The sequence below is a fragment of the Myodes glareolus genome, chromosome 9, assembly GCF_982192425.1.
Source record: "Myodes glareolus chromosome 9, mMyoGla1.1, whole genome shotgun sequence".
Classification (NCBI taxonomy): Eukaryota; Metazoa; Chordata; class Mammalia; order Rodentia; family Cricetidae; genus Myodes; species Myodes glareolus.
The window spans coordinates 74579522-74606096 of NC_142034.1; the positions used below are offsets into that span (position 1 = coordinate 74579522).

Below are 26575 nucleotides of genomic sequence, written 5' to 3' on the forward strand. Positions count from 1 at the left end.
TGGTCCTTATTATTGCTGTCACAAGAGAAATCTGTTTGACAGGCGTTTATTGTCAGGTTATTTGTTCTAGAGCACCCCCATCTGTGGCATGGAGGACTGGCATACAGGGACCACATCACACACGAGTCATAGTAAAGGCTACAGGTCATCTTCAAAGTCCTCTCCAGTTGTAAAGAGGTTGTATAGTTGCATTGATGGGGTCTTCTGTGCCCCTTGAGCCAAGGGCTTACCATTTGCTTGAGGAGTCCCTGTGGCCCGTGGCTGGTCTGGGGTCTTCCTGCTAGGCCTCTCTGGCGGGGGTGTGGCAGTGTGAGTGGTTTGGGGAGGCTGGACAGTGGCAGGAGCCCTGCTGAAGTGGCCTTCCCCTGGAGTCCTGACCTCAAGGGTCCCTTGCTCAGCTTGTACTGGGTCAGCTAGCCTGGTGCTCTCCTGCAGAGGCCTTGATGGGTTCCCATCCACATGTGGGCTGTTGCCAGGTGACAGGAGAAACCGTGCCCATTTAGAAGATTGGGCCTTATCCTGCAGGACAGGACTTGGTAGTTTCCACCTTGGAAAACCAAGTTCCCTGATGTTGGCTGCAGTTCCAAGGGCAGGACTGTTACCTTGTTGCTCTGTCCCAAACAGGCCAGTGGAGTCCTGCAAGAAGCCAGAGAAAGAGTTTCGCTTGGCAGGACCGTCAGCACTAACACTTCTGCTTTCTACATAACTACTGCCTAAATCCCTGCAGGCTAGAACATGCTGTTGTGAGGTTTAACAGTCAAAGTTCATAAATGCTCCACTTTACCCTGAGAAATCTTGTGACCACATTCCTCACATAAAGGAGACATCCAGAACAACCCATCTCTTGGGAAGCTTTGGGTCAGGTCAGCAGTCCCCATGAGAAGGTGTGAGCAGGGAGGGGCCTAGACAACTACCACTTAGAAAGATGTAGTCTATCACGCCTGTGCAGTCCCAGCTGAGCAGGAACATCTCTGCAAAGCTGGAGCCCAGGTGGCTGCACTGAGGTCTCTAGGGGTGACAAGGAACTAGGCCTGGCTTCTTACAGCTGAGAAACCAAATATGCACAGGAAAATGGGTTTCACTGCTCACAAAGGAATTTGATAGCAGCATTGGATCTTTGCACCATGACTGCCCAGATAATGCTGAAGAGACCATGACTCTGACTGCTAACCTTGGCTTTACCACTGAACTTGCTGTAAACTCTATATAAGAATAGACCGGTGAAATTGAAACTTGGTCTAGGGTGTGGTCCACGGTAAAGGCTCTGTAACTCACTACCATGATTCTGGCTCAATGAGACTCATACCTACTGGAAGCACTAGGTAGTTTAAGAAACATCAAAAATTGAACTCTGGGGTGGTGGCAGTGCAGGTCTTTAATCCCAGCACTTGAAAGGCAGAGACAGGAGGATTTTTATGAGTTCAAAGCCAGCCTGGTCTACAGAGCAAGGTCCAGGACAGCCAAGGCTACACAGTGAAACCCTATCTTGGGGAAAAAAAAAAAACAAAACAACTGAACTCTGTCTCTTGGCTTTGTGCCATGCTCTGCATGCAGCCTGAGGCTGAGCTGGGTAGACCTTAGCTAACCGTTAAGGGCAGAGGAGGTGAAAGAACAAGAACCCTCATTCCTAGGCTTCTATAGCAGCACAATACAAAATATGCACTCAGCCATGTTCAATGTGCAGTGGGGCCTGCTAGGTCTGAGCATCACCAACACACTATAAAGCAAGGAGTGCACTAGAACAGCCATTCCTGGATGGAAACCTAGGGCAACTTCTATTGTGAGCAGATTAATGAAGTTCCTCTACTCTGCAGAATGAACAGTCTTTCCTCAAACCTTACTGGCCAGCCTTAGCAGGGTCTCATGATGTGCTCTTGGCTGTGAGTTAACCACATGGGATGATGACCATGACAATGTCTTGCTGTATGTCAGAATGGCCTTGAATTCATGCTCTTCCTGCCTCAGTCTCCTAAATGCTGGGATTATGGGTGTAAAACCTGGCTCAGGAATTGGCCTTTTTCAAGGGGAGGAGACAGGGTCCACTATGGACCCTGGAACTTGCTGTGTAAACTAGGCTGGCTTTGAACTCAGACTCATCTGTGTCTGTCTCCAGAGTGTTGAGATTAAAGGTATGTGCCACCAAGCCCAGCCACAGGACTCAGTTTTAAGCAGAAAAGACAATCATCTCATGCCGGAAGTTGAACTTTCTAGTATATAAATCTCATAATTGTGAAGAAATATATTACCCAAGCCTTGTACCTGCAGTCTCAGCTGCTCACAAGGCACAGGGAAGAGTATGACCTGGGCCCAGAAGTTTGAAGCTAGTTTGAAGCTAGCCCAGGCAAGGTGTCAAGGTCATGTCTCCAAGAACAAAACCAAACAAATTCCACAGGGCTGGAGTGTAGCAGTAATGTTCATGCCTATCATACATGCCATGGGCTAAAGTCCTAACACTGCATGTGTGTCCACATGTGTATGCAGACATGCATGCAATTGTACATAGGCTCCATGGTCACTGACCTGGCATTCAAAGCTGTCCTTAACACTGTCCAAGTCCTGGGCATTCAGGCTGCATGGAGGCTTCCCTGTGCTCTGATTCCATTTCCTGGAAGGAAGGAAGGAAGGAAGGAAGGAAGGAAGGAAGGAAGGAAAAAAGGAAGGACTATCATTCATTAAGTTCTCTCATTCAATTGTCCTCACAGAGAGCAACTGAGATCTGGCCTGACATAGGAATCTTTTCAGCCTTCACAGGTTCCTACACCACCTCTAGGAACAGTCCGGCCAAGCCTTTTCTCTGGTTTGTAGATGTTACAATAGTCTTACTTGAAATTGTAATTTATGCCCTTTGAGAGTCATGCAGCATCCCAAGCTTAAGGAAGTTTCTATGGAAACCCACTGAGACACATGGAGATCTGGAGAACCTCATATAAAGCCTCCCCCACACCAGACCCACTGATTACTTTGGCCATGCTTCCACAGCTGGCCTTGAACTCAGGGCTTCAGCCCCCTCATGACTGGACTTATAGGCATCCAGGGAAGTCTAGCTAGGTTTCCGCTCCCTCTGCCAGGCAGCACATAGTCTGAGGGTTAGCTACGATGGCTGCTGCCCACTTTGCCCACCCACTTACGTACAACATGAGAGTCCCACTTAGTGACTTTCTAGGAGCTGTTACCAGCCCCCTCCCCCCAGGAGTCAGTGAGGACACGGTGATGACCAGATAGACCCGTTTAGCACCTCTTCCTTGGTCGGGCTGGACTGCAGGGCAGACCTGGCCATTCAGCAAGAGCTGCTCTTCCTCTGCCCAGCTCTTGGTCCTCACAGTCCTTGTCCAGATACTTCAGCCAACGGGACTCCAGGGGCTCAGACGGTGCCTACGTGTCAGAATAGAGGACAAGGCTCAGAGTTTGAGAGCAGCCCAAGTTTAACTCACAACCCTTAGGTCAAAGTTCTCCCTCATCACCAGGAAGGACTTGTAGTGCTGCCCCGAGACTAGAGTCCTAATGCTGCGGCCCTTTAATACAAGTTCTCATGTTGTGGTGACCCCAACAATAACATTATTTTTGTTGCTACTTCATAACTGTATGCTAGTTATGAGTCAAAATGTAAATATCTGATATGCAGGATATGTGATATGCAAGCCCAAAGGGGTCTGGACCCCAGGTTAAGAATTCTGCTCTAGAAGGAATTATATGTACACAGGCCCACTGGGGCACAACTTGTCACGAACGTCCCCAGTGTCAATACTCCCCAGCCCAGGGACTGTCATGATGAACAAAAGCACGGCAAGGAGGGAGTGAAAAGAGCAAATAGCTAGGACAGCAGGAGTAAGCCAAATGTCACGACACTCTAGAATGTTCAAACATGAAAATCTGTGAAGACCACACCATACCAGATGAGTAAGTGCTGGTGCTCAAACCCAGGACCACACCAAGGCAGAATTTGGAAACCAGATGGAGAAAGGAGGTGGCCAGTGTGAGCCATGAGCAGAGCAGGGCCATAGTCGCAGGTGGGTAGCAAGAGTTGGACAGTCAGTTCCTCCCTACGACCACAGCATCCTAGTTATAACAGGGTGTCAGTTAGGAACACAGTCACTGCCCACCCAGTGCTGGCTGAGATCTATTTATAAGCCTTCCTTCGGCCTCCAAGGACAGAGAATACTGGATATCACTCCTTCTCTTGTGGAGTGCCCAGTCTGCAGTGAGGGAACATGAAGCTCTGGCATGTCCCACATCTTCGCCTTAGAAGAGGTCTGCCTCCAGGACAGGGGAAGGGGGAGACGCAGCAAAGTGAAACCAATTAAGTTCAGGGAGCTCTCTAAGCAGACAAGAAAAGTTCAGAACACAGGACAATAATGACTTATACACCTTTGCAAAAGGACAGGTTTTTTCCACTTTGGTGTTTCCTGCAGCTTTACACCAAGGTCTCTCATTTGGATGCATCAATAAGCATTTGCTGAACAAATGACTTGTCATTGTTGTTGGGCATCGAATCCCCAGCCTTGGGCATGTGAGGCAAACAAATGACTAATGAATACCGTTAACACTTGGACTCTGGGGCTGAGCCTCTGCACAAGATCCCACACACCAGACTAAAGTGCAAAACTTGTACTAAAAAGGTTCCCATCAGCCGGGCGGTGGTGGCACATGCCTTTAATCCCAGCACTTTTGAGGCAGAAACAGGCGGATCTTTGTGAATTCGAGACCAGCCTGGTCTACAAGAGCTAGTTCCAGGACAGGCTCCAAAGCCACAGAGAAACCCTGTCTCGAAAAAAACCATAAATAAATAAATAAATGAATGAATAAATGAATAAATAAATAAATGAATAAATAAAATAAAAAGGTTCCCATCACTAACTCGGAACTGAATTGCTGAAGAGCGGGAGAGCGACAATGGCCCCATGCCCCAAACAGGCTGGTATCTATGGGCACAAAGGCAGCAACTCTGAGCTGATGCTCAGGCGGAACTGAGTCCAGCAGTCACTCTCCTGTAATTCTGTCTCCCTGTCCACCCTACCAGGGAAGTCACTTGGGATGTCAGTTTTCTTTCTGTTCAGTTTCTTTCTTTCACCACTGTCTGGTCTATCCGCGTCTGCTCAGTTCGTTGGAACACTCGTTCTGTTTTATGGGCTAAAGTACCACCTGATTCTACAGCAGCAAATAAAGCCAACAGATCTTTAAAAGCCTTCTGATTTTGTTCCTTGGCAATACTTGAGTGGAACCCTCACACAGCAGCTCAGGGCAGTGGGAGACAGCTGCCATGATCTTACCTGCTGCCTGCCGTTCTCAGTCTGCTGAGGGCTTGCATTTTCCTCTTCCTTTACAGTTTTGTCCACAGACCTTGGGGGAAGATGGCAAACATGACCCAGGGAAACCACCAGGAAGATGCAGGACAGGAAAGGTGAAGCAAGTGGGCACAAGGACCTGTGAGGCAGTCACTCCTCAGCAGTTCAGGAGGTCTGGGCAGTGATTGCTTCCTGAGACTGAGAGGATGCACAGCCAGACAAAACATCTAATACAGTACTAGAGGTTAGACCAGCCATGTCTGCCTACCTCAGACAGTGCCTGCATTCTCTCTAGTGAGCCCCAAATTCCACTGTAGCTGGGCACCCCAATTGGTCAGCTCCCCAGCCTAAAGACGCCAGTAATTCTCATGGGGCTATAAGGACAAAATGACACCGTATGTAGAAGATGCCTACTGTACTATAGGATGGACCCAAGAGTTTGGGCTAGCTAGATGGTTCAGAGGGTATAGTGGTTTGAATGAAAATGGCCCCCAAAGGCCCATAGAGAGTGGTATTTAATTAGATGGTGTGACCTTGTTGGAATAGGTGTGGCTTTGTTGAAGGAAGTGTGTCACAGGGGGTGGGCTTTGAGGTTTCAGATGCTCAAGCCTGGCTCAGTGAAACTCTCTCTCTCTTCCTGTCTCCCTTGAATATGGATGTAGAACTCTCAGCTACCTCTCCAGCACCATGTCTGCCTGTGTGCTGCCATGCTTCCTGCCATGAGGATAATAGACTAAACCCAGAGGCTGCAAGTCAGCCTGAAATAAATGTTTTCCTCTATAATTGTTGCCATGGGCTGGGTGGTGTTGGTGCATGCGTTTAATCCCAGCACTCAGGAGGCAAAGGCAAGCAGACCTCTGTGAGTTTGAGGCCAGCATTGTATACACGGAGAGTTCCAGGGCGATCAGGACTACATAAAGAAAACCTGTCTTGAAAAACCCTGTCTCAAAAACAAAAACAAAACAAAACAAAAAACTGCCATGGTCATAGTGTCTTTTGTTTTTGTTTTGTTTTTTGAGACAAGGTTTTTCTGTAGCTTTGGTGCCTGTCCTGGAACTAGCTACCTCTTATAGACCAGGCTAGCCTCAAACTCCCGGAGATCTGCCTGCCTCTGCCTCCTGAGTACTGAGATTAAAGGTGTGTGCCACCACCCTTGGCTAGCAGTTTGTTTTCTTTTTGTTTGTTTGTTTGTTTTGTTTCATTTTAAGGCAGGATCTCATTAAGTACCCCTGGCTGGCCTGGAACTCTATTTAGACCAGGCTTGCCTGAAATCAACAGAGGTCCACCTTAGGCAAAATTTTAAAAGAAATGTCACATACACATAACTAAGTATAATAAAACTCCTCTACTTTTATTGGAAAGATGGTTCAATGGTGAAGAGAGCATTGCTGCTCTTGCAAAGGACTTGGGTTCAGTTCCCAGCACCCACACGGTGTCTATGACTCCGGTTCCTGCGAACCTAAGGCCTTCTGAGCTCCACAGCTACTAGGCATGTATTCAGTGTATATACAAATGGGCAAAATAGCAATATAATACAAAATAAATCTAAAACAAAATTTAAAGCCCTTTACCTTTTAAAATTAACTTATCAGGATATAATATTCATATTTAATAAACTTAGGTGAGCTTTCATTGCCCTGTGGTCCCCCACCCCCCGCAAGACAGAGTTTCTCTGTAGCTTTGAGCTTGTCCTGGAAATAGCTCTGTCGACCAGGCTGGCCTCAAACTCACAAAGATCTGTCTGCCTCTGCCTCCCAAGTGCTGAGATTAAAGGCACGCGCCACCACCACCTGGCTGTCATGTACTATTTAAACTCAGGGAGAAGCTGGCTCTGGAGGTTATGTTTGACTCAATGTCCTCTGGGGCTGGAGATGCCTCAGGAGGAGACCTGAGTTCAGTTCCTGCATCCTCACTGGATGGCACTGTCAGCACCAGCCACCTCTCCAGACCAGACCTTCCTCCCTCCTTAGCTGGCTTCCCCTGGATGCTTGTATGACCCTGATTTAATGAAGTCCCCTTGTTATCAGCGGAGCCTTGAGAACTGCCAGATGCTCAACTGTTTTTGTAAAAGCCTCTTATGAAAACTCTGGTCGCAATGTGTTTGGGATGTAAGCAGATAAGACAGAAGTCCTTCTGGAAAAAGCCAAACTCCCCAAATACTCATACTCATCCAGATACCAATACACTGTCCTTCCTTTTATGGGAACTGTCACTGATAGGTTGTCTTAATTCTGGCTAAAAAAGAGTACAAGGCTGGTGAGCTGGTGGTGGGAAGAGAGAACAAGCTCCTGTAAGCTGTCCCCGCCCTCCACACATGTGCACTGTGGGCGTAAGCTGAAGAAAACCTGATTTCCTGTCTGATAGGTGGGCCCTGGTGTCACCATTCTTTAGCAGGACCCATGCACACAAAAATAAATGATAAAAAATATATTCTTTTGTTTTTAAAGAAAAAGACAACCATTCTGGGAGAAAAAAATGGGACCACTAAAGGATAAAGAGACAACAATAAAGTCTAGAGGACCACACAACAGCATCTTAAATCGCATGAAAGGTGGGGAGGAGGGGAGAAGAAGGGAGGGGAGAAGAGAAGAATGTAGAGCTCAATAAATATCAATAAAAACAATTTAAAAAAGAAAAGAAAATCCCAAGGAAGGCCTGATTCTCAGGGCTACAGGATCACAGGTCCTTCATTACCAGGGAAAAGAAAATTCTGCAAAAAAGACAAGGGCGCTCGGTTCAGCTTGATGTCACTGGACCCACAGCAAAGCCACCATTTGCTCTCCTCAGTTCTTCAAGAGAACTTTGAGTCTACAACTGTTGTCACAGGGTTAACGTTTAAAAATCTTTTCTCTGGCTCTGTGTGTTCTGCCTCCTCCTGCCTTTTCTCCTAAGATCATTTCATTAACTGAAGGTCATTCAGTGTGGAACTTTTGTCATCTTGGCTGGCCCTTCCTGGAACGTAACAATCTGTAATTCTTGGGCTTATGTGTAACCAAGAAGAAAAGAATTGTTTATGAGTTGTTTTTTACATACCAAATGACAGTGAAGTTTGCCTAAGACTTACCCAAGTTAAGAATGATATGCAAACAGATAACAATTTAAGATGTACAACAACTTAAGGTTAAAATCGCTGAGATCAAAATTTAGTACAGTGATATAAAACTACAATCTAGGCTAAAATCTAGGCTCTTTAAAATAATAAAAAAATTCTATTAAGATAATAATCTGCTTTTGCTAAGGGCTAAGGAATAAATATTTTATGCCTTTCTTACATCTATTATTTATTTTGCTTGTGGAGAGGGGCATGCATGTGGAGATCAGATGACAGCTCCCAGAGTCTGTTCTCTGGTTCCACAGTGCGGGTCCCAGGGATTGAACTCAGACAGTCAGGCTTGGGTGGCAAAGCACCTTTACCATCTTATAAGCCCAGATTTTATGTTTTGTCAAAATAGTTACATTTCTGGCCAAGTTTGGCAGGCTTTTAACTACTTAAATAAGTTAATAAAATCAAATTTTATTTATTTGTTATTTTGTTTTTGAGACAGGGTTTCACTGTGTAGCCCTGGCTGTCCTGGAAATGCACTCTATAAACCTCTGTAGACTGGCCTTAACTCACAGAGATCCACCTGGTGCACCACCACCACTCAGCTCAAATTTTATTTTAAGGCTTTTTTTTTCTCTAAGCTTTAACTAAATGTTACACAAGTTAAGGTCCATTCCTTCTTCTTCAAGATCGACAACACTGTCCTGGGTGTTCAACAACCAAAGCTTGGAGGCCTGAGCCACGGATGACGAAATAGTCACAAAGGACAGGCTCTGTTGGTGGCTCCCTCTCTAAGGCCAGCCAGGACCCCAGGAATGTCAGGACCACCCCTTAAGGCAGCCCTACAAGGCCAGTAAGTCACTTGTCCTCTTGATCACAGAAGTCATGGAGAAGCCTGAGGTGTGACTCTACCCAGTATATATTCATTAAGGAGGAGAGCCAAGGGACAGCAAAATGTACCTTTGTGCTTCAGGGAAAGCCACATGGCCAACAAGACCCTCCAGTCCCAATAGATAACATGGAAAGGGGAGACACGAAAACAGACACAGGGCTCCCCAAGTCCCTAAGATCAGACTTTCAGTTTTTTGTCTTTGTTTTAAATAGCTAGGAGTGGTAGAGCTTGCTTTTAATTCCAGAACTCGGGAGGCAGAAACAGGTGGGTCTCTTTGAGTTTATGCCAGCCTGCGCTACATAGTGAGTTCCAGGCCAGCCAGGTTACGCAGTTCAGACCCTGTCTCAAAAATATTTTAAAAGATAATAATAAATAAAAGGCTAAGTTTTGGCACCTACCTGGTCTTAAAAGCCCCAAAGGAAAGTAAATAAAGTAAATAAAAACAAAAAATAAATAAAAATAAAAGTAAATAAAACAACCAGCAATGTTATAAAGTGAAATTCTGCCGTCTCCTGACCAGAGCTCTCAGTCTGACTGGGTCAGCCAGGAGACCTGACACTTCCATAGACCTACAGAACACGGTTAGCCCAATTAAAAGGGACCCCAAAGGTCAACTCTGGTAAGTAAGCCATGAGCCACAGATCCTGATTTTGAAATTACCCAAATGGGAGGTGGATTTTCCTTTTAAAGATTTATTTGTACTTTTAATGACGTGTTTGGGGAAGGGCATGTGTCTGTGAAAGCTGGTGCCCGTGGATACCTGGACCCCCTGGAGCTAGAGTTACACTAAGTGGTTGTGAGCCACCTGATGTGGTGCTGAGGTTGGAACTCAGGTCCTCTGCAGGGGAGCTCTAGTTCCCGACTGCACAGCCGTCTTCCAGCCTCCTAGAAGATGTCTGCACAGTGCTTTCTTCACCCTGCCTGTGCCCGACAAGGCAGATCCTCTGTGGACGGCCGTTAAGTCCTTTCAGGATGCTCTATCTGCCCATCAGGATGAAAATGTCTGCCTCTGGATAAATAACCACCTGTTTCTTCTATTATTGTAAAAACCATCAAAATCAAAACCAATCAACCAAACAAAAGTCTATCTGCAGTTGTTTCCTATCTTGAGTCTTTCCATCCTAGGGACCTACAGGAAAATAAAATAAAACCCGAATTCTCTGCTGCCCTAGACTCTTGTCTTCCTGATCTCTCCTAATGTGTGGGGCTTCTCCTGCATGCCAGGCTTTGTTCTTTCTTCTCCACTGCCAGTTTTCCACGGTTTGAATAAACACGGCCATGGTTGATCCCTCTTACCCTTCTAGTAAGATTTCTTTATAAAATTTTTAAAAAAGTGAGCACGATAGGGGTGGCACACCTGGAACCAGCAGATGACTCCGCGGAGTTGGTTCTCTCTTCCCTCACACAGCTGCAGGTGTGGCACTGCGGTCCCTGGCCCACAAAGCGAGCACCTCACCCCCGGAACCACCTTGTCTGCCCACTCACGGGATGTCTTATTCTGCTCTGTGTTTTCCTGACTCCTTCAACACCGAGTCACATTTGCTTTTCCCGAGGTTCATTAGCCCCTGGGCTAAGACATCCGGGTAACTTGGCTGGCTGCACTTGGTCTGTCTATTTTGACCCCCCACCCCCGTCTTTTTACATTTGTCATTTTGCTTTGTGGTTTGAACCTTACTTGAACCTTCTAGAATTTTTTGGGCCATCAGACTTCAGATGGTATTGTCTCAGGGACATTAACAATTGCTCTATCACCAGCGATGCCTGTCTCCTGCCACAAAGGACCTCAGGTCTCAAATGATGTCACAGTCTAGCCTTGCAACAGCTACTCACCTATGCAAATGCCTTTCAAATGTCTACATCATAAGATCTTGGGACCCTTTGATGGATCAATCAGCAAAGCTAAGAAGCAGATTCAGCCCACTCAGCTCTCAAGGTTCAGAAGTCTGTCCTTCACTACCTTGTTCATCTCTCAGGAAGGCAATGTAAACACACAAGGCCAAAAGTAAAAGCAAAATTCTCACTGAGGAAGGCTCCTTTTCTCACTGAGGAGGGCTCACAGACCTCTCTGCTCCCTCTCAGTCCTCAGGAACTTGTCCTCTACTTCAATGCTTTGCAGTAAATTCTCTCTTTGTCTGCTTTTTTTTTTCTTTTGTAAATTCTTTCACCACCTACACCACCAAACTTCCAAATGCAGTCTCACACAGAAAGAAATACAGAGAACATTACAGGGACATTAAGGGGACAAGAAAAGAGAAAAGCGCGCCTCACCCAAATCTGGCTGAAGTTTCCCAAGAGCTGAGAATTTTGAGATAACAAAATTCACTACATACTGTCTGCATAAAGACAATATTCATTTTTATAGAGTTATTTCAAATGAGAACTTTGCAGGATGTGGTGGCCCACATCTTTAATCCCAGCACTCTGGAGACAAAGAAAGGTGAACTATGTGAGTTTGAGATTAGCCTGGTCTACATAGTGAGTTTCTGGTTACAGTGATACTTTTGTCTCAAAGCAAAACAAAACAAAAAGCCAAAAACCAAACCAAACCAAACAATGACAACAAAACAAAACAATCTTCAGATAAAAATGTACCTTTGAGCTAACTCTTTTCCTAGCTGTAAATTGTAACTTTCTGTGACTCTTACAAACAGGACTATGACCTTGGTCTACAGTGAAAACATGCCTTTAGGCTGGCATGGTTGTCCAAACCTTTAACTGAATGAATACCTGGGAGGCAGAGACAGATCTTTAGGAGTTCCAGGCCTGCCAGGGCTATACACATTGCAGCTTGGTTCAAACAATAATCAAACACATAAACAAACAAACAAAAAAATCAGAGAAAAACGAAAAACCACACCTAAAGCCCCTGTGGCCTAGCACGTGAAGGACCCCTCGTTTTAACCACAGTTATACCGTTTTGCAAAGGTTCACAGATAACTAACTCAGGACCTCCGAATGCTGAGCAAATAACAGGCTTAATTAAGGGCCTCCGGAATTCAGGGCCTCCGGAATGCTGAGCAAAGATACCTGAGGTTAGAGCAAGGACAGCCTTATCTGGCTGCAAGACAGGAGATTTATGGATTGGTCATAGAAACAAAGAGAGGATTGCGAGGCCTGAGTCACGTATAAAGTGGGGCTCATCACGAGTCAGGGGCTGTGCAATCAGACATCTGGTCGCCAGCCAGGAAAGGGGGGGCAGGATAAGAGGAACAGTAAACCGCTGAGTAGTCCCCTCATTGTTATTTAGCTTAAGAATTTACCACCCTGCATCTTGCTTCTGTAAACCTTGCTTTTTGCTCTCCTATAAGAACCCCTCACCCCCAACCTGTGGGCGCGCAAGTCCTCCGAGAGACTCTGTCGCCCCAGGTACCTGTGTATCCAATAAACCTCTTGCTGTTTGCATCCGGCTGCGTGTTTTCGACTGATCTTTGGGCACGGGGTCTCTCCCGAGGGAAGACGCCCACGGGAGTCTTTCACACGGATAGATTCCTTCAACCCTTTGACCTATGAGTCTACGTTTGTGGTTTTTGTTTTGTTTTGTTTAGCTGGGGTGGTAGTGGCAAGGGACAGGGTCTCACTGTGTAGTTTTGGTTGTCCTGGAACTCACTATATAGACCAGACTGGTCTCAAACTCACTGAGATCCACCCGCCTCTCTGCCTGGGATTAAAGGCATGTGACACCAGGCCTGCCCCTTGACTATGCTTTTATTTTACCAGCTGTTGCTGGTCCCACCCTCCTCAGAAACCAACCCATGATTTCATTACTAAAAGAAAAAAAAAGAGCTACTTGAAAGCCCGGTGACCAGTGTCCCATCAGAAGCCAGCAAAATATGGTTATTTTCAATCATGTAAGCATGACTCTGGAGGCACCAGCATTCCTGGAGGAACTATGTCCTGGGTGTGGACTATAGCATAGTCCCCCTCTTGATTTTGTTTTATTTTGATTTTGAGAAAGGGTTTCTCTGTGTAGCCTTAGCTGTCCTAGAATTCACTATGTAGACCAAGTTGACCTCAAACTCAGAGATCCACCTGCCTCTGCCTCCTGAGTGCTGGAATTAAAGAAGCGTGCCACCATTGCCTGGCTTTTTTCTTTCTCTTAGTGTCTAAACTTAAGGCGACATTAAAACTTTTTCTTTCAGTTCAAAGCCAGCCTGGTTTACAGAATGAGTCAAGGCTAAACAGAGAAATCCTGTCTCAAGAAAAAAAACAAGGGCTGGAGAGACGGCTCAGAGGTTAAGAGCACTGACTGCTCTTCCAGAGGTCCTGAGTTCAATTCCCAGCAACCACATGGTGGCTTACAACCACCTGTAATGAGATCTGGTGCCCTCTTCTGGCCTGCAGGCATACATGGAGGCTGAACACTATGTACATAGTAAATAAATAAATAAATGTTAAAGAAAAAAAACAAAAACCAAAAAAAGCCTTTTTCTTTAAAAATGTATCTTAGTTTTTATGTGTATGTATGTTTTGCCCCCCTGTTCATTTGTGCACCATGCCTGGTGCCCATAGAGGCCAGAAAAGGGCACTGGATTCTCAAGAATTAGAGTTCAAGACAGCTGTGAGCCACTGTGTGAGTGCTGGGAATTAAACCTAGGTCCTTTAATCCCAGCACACAGGAGGCAGAGGCAGGCAGATCTCTGTGAGTTTGAGGCCAGCCTGGTCTACAGAGTGAGCTCCAGGACAGGCTCCAAAGCTACAGAGAAACCCTGTCTTGAAAAACCAAACCAAACCAAACCAAAAAACCTAGGTCCTCTGGAAGAGTAGCTGGCACTCCTAACTGCTGGATCTTCTTTCCATCACTAAAACTTTTTCTTTTTTCCCCAGACAGGGTTTCACTGTACAGCCCTGGCTGTCCTAGTCCTTGAAGGACACCTGCCTCTGCCTCCTAAGTGCTGGGATTGAAAGGCATTCACCACCAGGCCTGGCAAAAAAACAAAAAACAAACAAACAAAAAACCTTTTTTTTTTTTTTGTTTTTTGGTTTTTTGGTTTTTTGAGACAGGGTTTCTCTGTAACTTTGAAGCCTGTCTTGGAACTAGCTCTTGTAGACCAGACCAGGCTGGCCTTGAACTCACAGAGATCTGTCTGCTTCTGCCTCCCGAGTATTGGGATTAAAGGCATGCACCACCACCACCTGACTCAAAACTTTTGTTTGTTTTATTTGTCCTGAGACTCTTCCTGTGGTAAGGTCAAGAATTCCAGTTTCTTCAGGAGTTGTAGTGCACATTTTTAATCCCAGCACTTGGGATTAAAAGATCCAGAGGCAGCTGGATCTTTGAGTTTGAGGCCAACCTAGTCTACACAGTGAGTTCCAGGGCAGCCAGGGCTCTGTAAACAGACCCTGTCTCAAGAAATATAAAATAAAAAAAAAAAATCCTAGCCTCTTCTGAAGCTCTGAAAGAACTCAGGGATGTAGCCAGTGTAGAACTTTAAGACAATTCTGAAGCCATTTCTGACAACTCTCAGTCTCAGCAGTAATGCTCCCCCTTCCCCCTGGGAACCAAGGACTTAACAATTGCCCACACACGTACTGAAATGTTGGGAACGTTCCATCATCTCCCTGAGTCCTTGTGAATGTTCTCCAAATAGAACTCAGTTATTGAATAGGGGCAAGATAGATAACCCTTAGGTGTTGATTCAGTGACCGATGTTTTGACTTAGTCTCTGGGAAAGGGGCAAAGTGACCCTCAGATGTTTTCCCTTACCTCATCTAATCTGGCAGCCACTCTCCAGCCAATTATTGGTAACAGCCCTTTTGAATAAGCCAATCATAATAGTTCAAACCCCCAGACACCCCTTCCTTCTGTGGTTTTTCCATTTAAAAATAGCCTGTACCAGCCATTTGGGGTCTTCTAGCCTCCCGAATGCTGGAAGACCCTGTCATGAAAGAATTAATAAAATCCTCATGCTTTTACATCAGCTGTTATGTGAGAGATGGTCTCTTGGGGCGACTCCTCCTCCTTGGTGTTTGGACTCTAGGGTCCAACACCAGGAGGGTAGAGCTGTGTCTCCTGCTTCTAGGACCACCATTTCCATCCAGACAATCAAGAGCGTTATTTTCCTTTCCCAAGGTGGGCCACAGCAATTCTCATGTTGGTCTGCCTTTCTGTCTTAGAACTATCCATAAATTCTTTTTCCTACCCTTATCTATGAGAAGGGTGCCACAGCCTCTTCATTCTAGAAGGGTCATGTCCCCATGCTCTGGAAGGAAGAATGCTGCACAGAGCTAAGAATGCTGAGCTGACAGGCCATGCTAGACTGCCTGCCAGCTCATCAGCAACTATGTCTATCAAAGACCCAAAGGGCAGGACCCAGAGTTCCTGAGAGGCCCACAGAGAGGCAATGAGAACTCATGCATGTGCCAAGAAGGTGGTACATCCTAACCCCAAGGGAAGAAAAGCTCCAGTGCCTTGTGAGCATTCCAAAACTCAACCATATACCTATCCATCTGGGTGCTTTCTTCATTTTGAGATAGGGTCTCATGTAGTTCAGGTTGGTCTCAACCTCACTATGTTGTTAAGGATGACCTTCAATTTATGATCCTCTGGCCTCCATCTCTTTAATGCTAGGATTACAGGGACACATACCATACCCAGCCTTCACTTGACTATTTCTAAGTCTCTCAGATTATCAGCTCTGCCCTCCTTGCCTTTTATTTGTTTTTGATTGAACATACTAAGTGTGTCTCACACACACACACACACGTTTGTCTTTGCTTTTCAAGACAAGGTTTCTTTGTGTAACAGTTCTGACTGTCCTAGAACTCACTTTGTAGACCAGGCTGGTCTCTAACTCACAGGGATCCACCTGCCTCTGCCTCCCGATTAAAGTGTTGGGATTAAAGGCGTGCACCACCACCACCTGGCATAACACATTCTTAAGTGTGTGTGGGTGTGATTTCTCTGGCCACTGCTCATGCTCACATGCTTCCTTGGGCACACTTATCAATTTTAAGGTCTGCACAGTCACTTCTTGATCTTTTTTGTCTGTGGGAGTTCTCAAAGACCCAGGCTGAAGATAAGCTCTCCAGGGAAGAGCTGCACTGACCTCCACTGCCTGAGATAATGGGAAAATAAACTCTAGGCATGAGGCTTTTCAGGGTGAGAAGAAAGGGTGAAGCCTGAGGGAAGGCTTCCCTGTGTGTCAAAGTCTTGGGGATGGATTTCTTCGGCCACTGCCAAGGTCAACACAGGCAAGCACCCTGTTTCACAGCAGGTGTCCTTGTAGCTCACTTGTGTAATAGGGCTAAGTCTCTGGTGACTCAGCTGTTTATGGAGATCCTCAGAGCTAGGTGGAGTGGCACACCTCTGTCATCTCAGTATCTGGAGGCAGAGGAAGAAGGAGCTAGAGTTTGAGGCCAGTCTCAGTAAAGTAAGGAAAGGTGTTATTGCACCTGCACAGAGGACCACATGGTGAGACTCCATCTTGAAATACAAGTAGGACAGTCCCCTGCTGAATCCCACACAGTTCAGGCTTCTGTTCTGTCCACTGTTTCTCGTGCCCCTCAGATATCCATATGTCAACTCCAGATTACAGGCCCCAGCCCTTCTGCAGTTCAGGTGCTTCTGTGGATTTTGACATTCACTTCACTTTTGTTGACCTCTGAAGACTCCCTATTTTCTTGCTAGCTAGGCTTGCATTTAAACTATTACAGCCAAAGTTTGATGAGATGGCTCAGCAGGTGAAGGCACTGCCACACGAGCAGGGTGACCTGAGTGAGTGATCCTTAGGACTCTCACGGAGGCAGAAAGCACCAGCGTCACAAAGCTGTCCTCCAGCTTGCACATCCATACACAGACATGATAATAATAAAGAAAAATTCAAAATTTCCAGCCAGTAAAAAATTTGGTGGGTGGTGGTGGTACATGCCTTTAATCCCAGCACTCGAGAGGTAGAGGCAGGCAAATCTTAGAGTTCAAGACAAGGTTTCTCTGTGTAGTCCTGACTGTCCTGGAACTCACTTTGTAGACCAGATTGGCCTTGAACTCACAGAAATATGCCTGCCTCTGCCTCCTGAGTGCTGGGATTAAAGGGACCACCACCTGGAGTCTTAGCTATTTTTATTGAGAGGACTGCTCAGGGTGTGTAACCAACTATGTTGTGGCACAGGGACTTGTAAGGGATTTATCCATTGTAAACGCCCACCCTCTCATCAAGATGGACACAAGATAAAATTACCACTCCTTTCAAAACACTGTACCTGAGTGACAGCTCTGACACTTGTCCCTGCAGCAGATTTAGCTTTTGGACATGGCGTCTACAGTCAGCACCAGAGCCTTCACCATAAGCCTGAGAGGAAAAACACACCAATAAACATTTAGAAAGTGTTAGCAGAATGGTGAGAACCATTTAAGATAGTACCTGTAAAGCTTGAGGCAGTTTTAAGAATACAAAGGTTGGACCAGGTGGTGGTGGCGCACACCTTTAATCCCAGCATTTGGGAGGCAGAGGCAGGTAGATCTCAGTGAGTTTGAGGCAAGCCTGGTCTACAAAGCGAGTTCTAGGACAACCAGGACTATACAGAAAAACCCTGTCTTGGAAAAAAAAATACAAAGGTCAGTCAGGCAGTAGTGGAGCATGTCTCTAATCCCAGCACTCGGGTGGCAGAGGCCAGCCTGATCTACAGAACTAGTTCCAGGACAGCCAAGGCTGTTACACAGTGAAACCCCGTCTCTAAAAAGTGTGCACACACACTCTCAAAGAATGCACAGGTTTGACCACTCTTTCTGGAGGATTTTTGCTTTGTTTTTCAAAACAGGTTTCTCTGTGTATCCCTGACTGTCTTGGAACTCACTGTGTAGACTGAAGAGGCCTAACAACATCAGTGCAGCCATGACAGGCTGTAGACTAACAATACTGGGACTAGGCCTCGTCCTTACAATAACCAGGAAAAACCACAGACTGTCTCAATCAGAATCGAGACAAACAAGTACTAGATGCTCCAGAATATTAAGAAAAGCTTACCTAATCTGTATATAGGTTGCCAATTTCCTTGCATCAATGCCAGTACCAATCCCTGTTTGACAAGACTTCTGTTACCCCACTCTAGCCCAATCAGGAGTTCAACCCCCATCTAAATCCGGAATTCCCCTACTCCCACATCCTCTGCCACAGCTGAGCTCAATGCTCTCCTGATTCAGTCGCTGTGACGGACGGATGGAAAGCCCGAGCTGGAGTTTGCAATAAAGGCTCTCTGCTTTTGCATGTGAACCCCAGCTCCTGATGGTCTCTGGTGGGCAGGTGAGACACATGATGCAGGCATAACATAGACCAAGCTGGCCTCGAACTCAGAGATTCACCTGTCTTTGCCTCCTGAGTGCTGGGATTAAAGGCGTGTGCCACCACCGCCAGGCTCTGGGGTTTAAAAGCAAATAAGCTCTACTTACCAAAGCCAAACTCAGCCTGTATTGGAGAATCAAGTAGCTGCAGTTGGAAAAACCTCAGGAGAAAAGTCTGTCCATGCTGAACATATATAGGCCTTTTTCCTGTCATTATTCCTGAATCAGTGTAGCCTAGCACCATATACAGCATGCACACTATAAAAGCTATTACAACCCACCTAGAGGTGATTTAAAGTACACTGGAGGAGCTGGGAGTGGTCTCACACACTTTAAACCCAGCATTTGGGAAGGAGAAGCAGTTGGATCTCTGTGAGTTCTAAGACAGCCAAAGCTATGTAGTGACTCTGTGTTTCCCCAAGCCCATAAAAGCAAAACAAGTATAAGGGAGGTAGTGGCATGAGCCTTTATGTTCCAGTTACTTGGGAAACTGAGGCAGGAGGATCACTTGAACACAGGAGTATAAGATCGCCTGGGCACTGTAATAATCCCATTCTTCACCCCTCAAGAAAGCATGCTGCAGGGGCTGGAGAGATGGCTCAGCGGTTAAGAGCATTGCCTGCTCTTCCAAAGGTCCTGAGTTCAATTCCCAGCAACCACATGGTGGCTCACAACCATCTGTAATGAGGTCTGGTGCCCCCTTCTGGCCTTCAGGCATACACACAGACAGATTATTGTATACATAATAAATAAATAAATAAATATTAAAAAAAAAGAAAGCATGCTGCAGGATATGTTAGAGGTTACATGTCACTCTATAGAAGCGTCTCCATGGATACTGGGGAGTGGCTGGTATTTGAGTGTTTAACTTGTGATTTACAGGTGAAGCCCAACAGGACAAGGGGTCAAGTCTGTGAGCAGAAGAGATATGTTCTAAGTGCCCACTACTCCCCGCCACCATATCTGCAGATGGAGTTAACAATGCATGCTGGCCACAGAATTCCTGTGATCCTTGGTGTGTGGGAATTTCCTGGGACCAAGTGTACTCTGTATATGATGTTCACACTGCAAGGTGGGTGGCACTGTAACCCAGGGAAGCCTGGTCTTCCAGCTGGACCATGAAGCAAAGAGGGAGGTAAAAGCCGCTGAGAGCAAAGCAGGGCATTGCAGCCATGATTTTAACACTACGATGCAGAAGGTAGAGACAGGAGAACTGCTGCAGGTCTGAGGGTAGCCCGGACGAGGGTAGCCTGGACTACACAGCAAGACTGTTTCAAACAAAACCAATCTAAAAAACCCAGATAGCCGAGTTTAATGTGTTCCGCCTGTCCACTGTCCAGGCACAGATGAGCTGGGAACGATGAATTGTGTAATTCTGATGATGTGCACTAAGCGTTCTTATTTGTGTTTCAAACCGGCACTCAACAATCTAAGGGTCAACAGAAAAATTCATGCTAGTGATTTGAATTGTTGCCTTGGAAAGAAAAGGCATTAAACTTAAAGAGAAGGCTTGAGGCTGAATGCCTAGTTCAGAGGTGAAACATGTGTGCAGCATGTGCAAACCCTGGCTTCATATTCCAGCAATCTCTTCCCCCAGGAAATAAAAACCATAAAAAGTTTCTGCCTGTAGCAGGTCTTAACCTGTCATTTGAACGAGAGACTACACACTTCCAGTCTGCACCGCCCCTCACAATAGAGGAACACAGGCTGCCTAGGGCTCTGAGCAGAGCAGCACACAACTCAGCACCTTTTCTTTGTTTCTTCTTCTTTTTAAAAAGTCTTTTTAAGAAGTCTTTAAAAAGACTCAAGTATTCTAAGCTGGCTCTGACCTCCGTCCTGCTGGGGCGACCTTGAATTCCTTTTCTTTTCTTTTCTTTCCTTTTTTTTTTTTTTTTTAACAGACTAGGTTTCTCTGGGTAGCTTTGGAGCCTCTCCTGGAACTCATCTGTAGACCACCTGGCCTCGAACTCAGAGAATGCCGCTTCCCGAGTGCAGGAATTAGAGGCGGTGGACTGGCTGACCTTGAATTCTTAACCTTCTCGTTTCCTCTGAGTGTTGGGGTGTAGCTGTGCCCACCGTGCCCTGTTTAACACAATGTTTTCAGAGGATCCCCTTGTTTGCAGTGCTGGGAAGAGATCTGATGACAGAAACGGATGGTGAGTTAGGAAGCTACTGCCAACAGCACGGCAAGGAAGAGGCCAGCTCAGGCACGGCAGTTAGCTGAGGCCACTCGGGATCTCCCTGGAAGGAAAGGCTGACAAAACCTGCTGATGAAGAGCATAAAAGAAAACCAGGGGCCACGGATGATGGCAAGGCTTTTAGTTCAAACAAGAAAGAGAAATCTGACATTGAAGCGTTGGGGATGATAGTGGAGACAGCAGGTTCAGGAGGGCAGAGTTCCCATTTTTCAAATTTGAGGTGCTAGGGAGTGAACCCAAGTTTAGGAGGTGAGTGGGGCAGTGCTCAGGAGCTTGGGGACAGGCCTGGGAGCTGCAGGGTATCTCCACTGCCCATGCCAGATTCTAGCACTGAGCTGGATCCGAGCCCCTAGTCAGCAATCTCTCCCCAGGGAGTGCAGCAAGAGCCCAGGCGGGAAGCTTGGAGTCCGGTGCACTTCAGGGTTTAGAAGTTGGGGAGATGGGGAAACCAGAAAGCAGACCGAAACCACAGCCAGGAAGCCAGCAGCAGACAAAGGCCACGAGGAAATGTTTGAAGGAGGTGGAAGCTACAACCCACGACAAATGCTGCTAATAAGTTGTCACGTGAGGACTGTGAACTAACCCACGTTTAGCAACATGGAGGTCACTGACTGGCCACAGCAGTCGTGGTCTAGTAGGAAGTGTTGTTCTGTGTGCAGCATGTTCAAGTGAGGCTCGGTAGAGAGGAGCTGGGTGCAGGGGTAGGCAGGGTTAAAAACAACTGATAACCTGCATCTGGGGTTAAGAGCTCCCCTGTATATCGAGGCGCATCCTCTATGGAGACACAAACCAGACTTCATTCTCTAGTCTGTCTCTGGTATGTGAGGACAACAGTAGCTCTTTCTACTGTAATGTCAGCTACTTTGGAGCCTGGCCCTAGAAGTCTCCTGGGAGCTCTTCAATGCCCTTGCCCCTTTGGCTGGAGGCAGCTGCAGATAGCCTTAAGGGAATAACAGAACATCGTCTGTCCCCCCCTAGTGTCCTCTTGAGAGGACAGAAATGACTTCCTCATGCTAAGTCGTTTGGTAACCCTAAGCAAGCACCACTGCCCCTGCACTGCAGGTAAAGCCCGCCTTCTTGGAGAACTTAAGCACCTGGTAGCAGTCACAATATGGGGCACTCATACCTACCCAGCTGAGGCAGCTCCTATCTAGGGAGTTCAATCTTAGCTGACTGGCACAGAAATGGGATCGTGTAAATCACCTTGCTTCTCCCAGGACTCCATGATTAGACTGATTAGTCTTGGAGGCTGAGGGTGTGTGGTTGTGTGGATCCCCTGAAGGGTATGATCCTATGTGCTGAAGGGAAACCCCAAAAGATGGGGAGAGGCAGGGGACAGGATGATGCCAGCCCCCCCCTTTTTTAAATAACAGTGAGCATCAACAGAGGGTCTTGAACTCACAATTTTGCTTTAGTAGATTTTCAGGGCAAAATTCTGTCTATTTTTCCTGACACCTATCATTGTTAGCACATTCCTTTTGTTTGGTGCTTCAAGACAGGGTTTCTCTGTGTATCCCTGGAACTCACTCAGTAGACCAGGCTAGCCTCAAACTCAGGAGGTCCACCTGCCTCTACTTCCCAAGTGCTGGGATTAAAGGCCATCCAGCTTTTTTTCCCTTTTATTAAGACAAAGTCTCCTGTAGCCCGGAACATTCTATGAAGTTGGGGATGATCTTGAACTTTTTTTTCTAAAATTAAACTTATTCATTGTTGTGGAACATTATTTTAACTATGTAAAGGTGTGTTACATTTGCTTATCCTCCACTTGTTTAACTATGTAAAGATGTTTGCCTTTCCTGCCTAAGGTGCCTGCCCGGTCTAATAAAGGCTGAACGGACAATAGCTAGGCAGTGGAGCGATAGGTGGGGCTGGTGGGCAGAGAGGATAAACAGGAGGAGAGAAAGAACAAGAGAACAAGGGAGAAGAGCTGCCTGGGGCCAATCAGCTAAACATGGAATAGGAAGTGCAGAATGAAAGAAAGGTAAAAAGTCCCAAGGCAAAACACATAAAGAGAAACAGGTTAAATTAAGTTATAAGAGCAAGTGGGACAAGCATAAAGTCGAGCATTCATAACTAATAAGTCTCAACGTCCTGATTTGGGAGCGGGATGGTGGCTCAAAAGAAACCTGCCGCAATTCGTTTTATTTATGTGCCAGTGTTTTGCCTGCATTTGTCTCTATGCACCACTCGCTTGTCCAGTGTCTTGGAGGTCAGAAGGCATTGGATCTCCTGGACTGCAGCTATGGACGGTTGTGATCCACCATGTGGGTGCTGGGAATCAAGCCCAGGTTCTAAGAGCAGCGGAGCCACCTCTCCAGCCCCTTGATTCTGAACTCTTGACCCTCCTGTCTTTATCTTTCAAGTGCTAAGATTACAAGTGTGAACACCACCACATCCACTTTTACAACAAGCTGGAGATCAAGCCCAAGGCCTAATGTGTGCTAGACCAGCACTCTTACCAAGTGACTTACACCCTCAGCGCTCAAAGTGTTTCTGCCTGTCACTTCAACTAAATGAGTCTCCTTGGGAAGATAACCGTTGGGGGCTGGAGAGATGGCTCAGAGGTTAAGAGCACTGACTGCTCTTCCAGAGGTCCTGAGTTCAATTCCCAGCAACCACATGGTGGCTCACAGCCATCTATAATGAGATCTGGTGTCCTCTTCAGACAAGGAAGAAATGCTGTATACATAATAAACAAATAAATCTTAAAAAAAGAAAGATAACCGCTAAAACAACAGTGCACATTTAGGACTCTGTCCTATGGAAATAGTACATAGCTGGTCAAGGGAACAAAGAGGCAGTTCACTGCAGGTACAGGGGATACAGCTTGGTGGCAGGGTGCTTGTCTGGCATGCACAAGGCCCTGGGTTCAACCCCAGAACCAAAGAACAAGTAAATGGAAATCTTCACTGCAGAGTTGTAAATCTCAAAGAAAATGACAAAGTGCCCATCATTGTGGGACTGGCTATCTATCTACTCCTCTAATAGATGCTTATGTTGAGCACTCACTGTGGACAGGACAGTGCACTGGGCATTGAGGGCCCATCAGTAAACAAAACAAATCAAGCTTTTGCTCCCATGAACTCTCAGTGTGGGCTGGACAACACCCACATGCACACTTAGTCCCAACAATGAGCTGCCCAATATGCATCCTGGGAAACAGACTGTGGTCCTCTCCAAGAGCAGTGAGCATTCTTGACCACTGACAAATCTCTCCAGGTACTCCTGTTCCATTCTGTGCCCTTTGTGTTTTCAAGATGTTCATCTAGATTTAAATTATGAATGTATGTGTGTGTGTGCACATGTAAATTATTTATTTCTCCTTCTACGCAAGCACATCTGTGAGTGCAACACTGGCAACGTTCCTATTTCCTATTGTCTCCCTGGCCTGGCACTCAGAAGGTACTCAAGGGACACTTGCTGAACAACCAAGTGAAGGACAGAGGCTGTCTAGGCCCTGCTCCACCCCCGCAGTTCCAGGAGGAAGGAGCCCAGGGTGCAGCCGCTCTCTGGGCTGAACTGTGAGAGAAAGGGATGCTGGCTGTGCAAAGCGAGGCTGATCAGAACTCACCCGCACAAAGGACTGCTTCTCTCCGCAAGCCTTGCATGTCCACTTGAGACTCTTTTTCACCTACGAGGAGATTTTAGAAATTAGAGCTCACACAATTGCATACAACTAGATGGAACTGAATCAGATATAACTTAGCTGTATCACCAGCCCTGAAGGTAGCATTTTAGGTGAGGGGTGGGGATGTACTATTTAATAGGTGGGTGCTGGGAAAATTGGTCATTTGTATGAAGCAAACCCAGTTAGATTTTTGCCACTTTAGGGTCCAAAAAAGAAGGAAGGGAGGAGAGAGAGAGAGAGAGAGAGAGAGAGAGAGAGAAACAGAGGGGTAGAGAGATGTTTCAGTGGGCAAAGAGTACTTGTTGCGCAAACATGAGGACCTAAGGTCAGATCTCAGCACCCATGTGAAAAGCTGAATTTAGCCACATGAGCCTGTATTCCCAGGACTGTTGAAGATGGAAACAGGATCAGTGGGGATTGCCGGATGCCAGCCTAGCTCCAGGTTCAATGAGAGACTCTGTATCGGAGAAATAAGGAGAAATGACAGAGCGAACTAATGTTTCCTTCTGGCCTTCACATGTGCACCTGCACACAAATATGCATAACACACACACATTCTCTCTCTCTCCAGTGCTCGGTGGCAGCTAGCATGATCAGGGCTCTGGAATTAATCTCCAACGAGGAAAGAAAATCCTTAACAGGGCTAGAGATATGGCTCAGTGGTTAGGAGAACTGGCTACTCTTCCGAAAGGATCTGAGTTCAGTTCCTAGTACCCATGTGGCAGCTCACACCTGTCTGTAACTCCAACTCCAGGAGATCTAACATCCTCTTCTGGCTTCTGTGGGTACCAGGTTGCACGTGGTGCACACATACATACATGGAGGCAAACATCCACACACATAAAATAGAAATCCTTTTCTGTTTTTGTTTTTTCAAGATAGGGTTTCTCTGTGTAGCCCTGGCTGTTCTGGAACTTGCTTTGTAGACCAGGCTGGCCTTGAACACATTGAGATTCCCTGCCCCTGACTCTGCCTCTCGAGTGCTGGGATTATCACCAGGCAATAAATCTTTTTTTTTTTTTTAATAAAAATACCAAAGCTGCTTGGTGAAAATGTTATGCTTAACAATACAAAGAGATCTGAACTGACTCATGAGGCTGCTGTGATTGGCATGGCATGGAGGAGTCATAAATGTCTAATTTAAGTACTTGGGAGGCTGAGGCAGGGGGATTAGGAATTGTGGGTTTTTAAAACACCTTCAAAACCAAACACCCCCCCCCCCAACAACAAAACCACTATCAGCAAGACTGTGATTGGGACTGGAAATAAAGCTTAGGAGAAGAGAACTTGCCTAAGAAGGCCAAGTAAGGCAGCTTGAGCTACAAAACAAAATGTTTCAAACACTGTTGTGTTTAATCAGGTATCAGTGGTGTGGGCTCCAATGAGCAGAGGGGTGACTATTCCCCCACAGATAAAGCTGTATGCAGACAGAGGAATCAAGCACACCCAGACACACCCATGTCAAAAGGGCATCCAAACTTCTTATATAGTATCCAGGTTTGTTTTGAGATAGGATCGCTAGAATTCCTAGTTGGCCTCAAACTCACTAAAGTCTCCTACTCCCGGGGCTTGCACTACCACACCTACAGTAAGGGGAATCTTAGGATGTGAATGCTAGGTAAGCACCCCACCTAGGGAACAACATCCCAAGTCTAGGGCTTCAACTGTCCACTCACTGTAATCAAACCGGGAAGAGCCATGAGTGTGAGAGGCTAGGTTCTACATAAAGGAAGCTACTCCTCAACCTGGGTTCGTGACTGACCACTGCTAGGATCCACTAGAAGCCGCCTCAGCAGAAAACATTACTGTGATTTCTACAACGACCACGCAAAAATAAGAACAACGATACACAAGGGGTTGGGCGATAGCGCGCCCACAGTCCAGTGCAGAACCCTTAGCAACAACAAGTAAAAAAAAAACCCAGAAACAAAATGGCCAGAGACACGTTGTAAAATGACGGCGAAGAAGCACAGCCCTCAACCTCGTCACTGTCACTTCCCAAGGTCATTCGAGACGCGGCCCGCCACATCTCGCCCACCATCCAGCAAAGAAAAAGGGTGAGGCAGGCGCCCACCCCACCTGATGCGCCTGAAAGAGGTGGCAGCTGCAGCACCGCAGGACCCGAAACTGCTGAGCGGGCGCCATTCAGGCCTCAGTCTCCCGCCCTGTGCTCACACACCGCGTTCCCGCTCAGGCCCCGCCCACCCTATGACGGTTCCGGCCCCTCTAGCCGCAGCACCACCTCGCCTGCTCTA

At 46.5% G+C, this 26575-nt stretch overlaps 1 protein-coding gene across 1 annotated transcript; it reads right to left on the reverse strand.

The window, feature by feature from the left end:
• Nucleotides 1-30: 30 nt before the first annotated feature.
• Mrnip (MRN complex interacting protein) lies at nucleotides 31-26534 on the reverse strand. Its single transcript, XM_048451457.3, has 7 exons — nucleotides 26400-26534; nucleotides 24264-24323; nucleotides 17417-17505; nucleotides 5268-5337; nucleotides 3236-3372; nucleotides 2521-2605; nucleotides 31-636 (listed from the first exon to the last, which is right to left on the reverse strand). The coding sequence occupies exons 1-7, from the start codon at nucleotides 26463-26465 to the stop codon at nucleotides 139-141; spliced, it is 1005 nt and encodes a 334-aa protein (XP_048307414.3). The 5' UTR covers nucleotides 26466-26534; the 3' UTR covers nucleotides 31-138.
• Between the last annotated feature and the right edge of the window lie 41 nt (nucleotides 26535-26575).

Coding starts and splice junctions, on each gene's coding strand:
- Mrnip (XM_048451457.3), bottom strand. CDS start 26,465: ATGGCGCCCGCTCAGCAGTTTCGGGTCCTGCGGTGCTGCAGCTGCCAC. Junction 17,506..24,263: donor AGAAGCAGTCCTTTGTGCGG/GTGAGTTCTGAT, acceptor TTTTCCTCTCAG/GCTTATGGTGAAGGCTCTGG. Junction 5,338..17,416: donor GTGTCAGAGCTGTCACTCAG/GTACAGTGTTTT, acceptor TCTTCCCCCAAG/GTCTGTGGACAAAACTGTAA.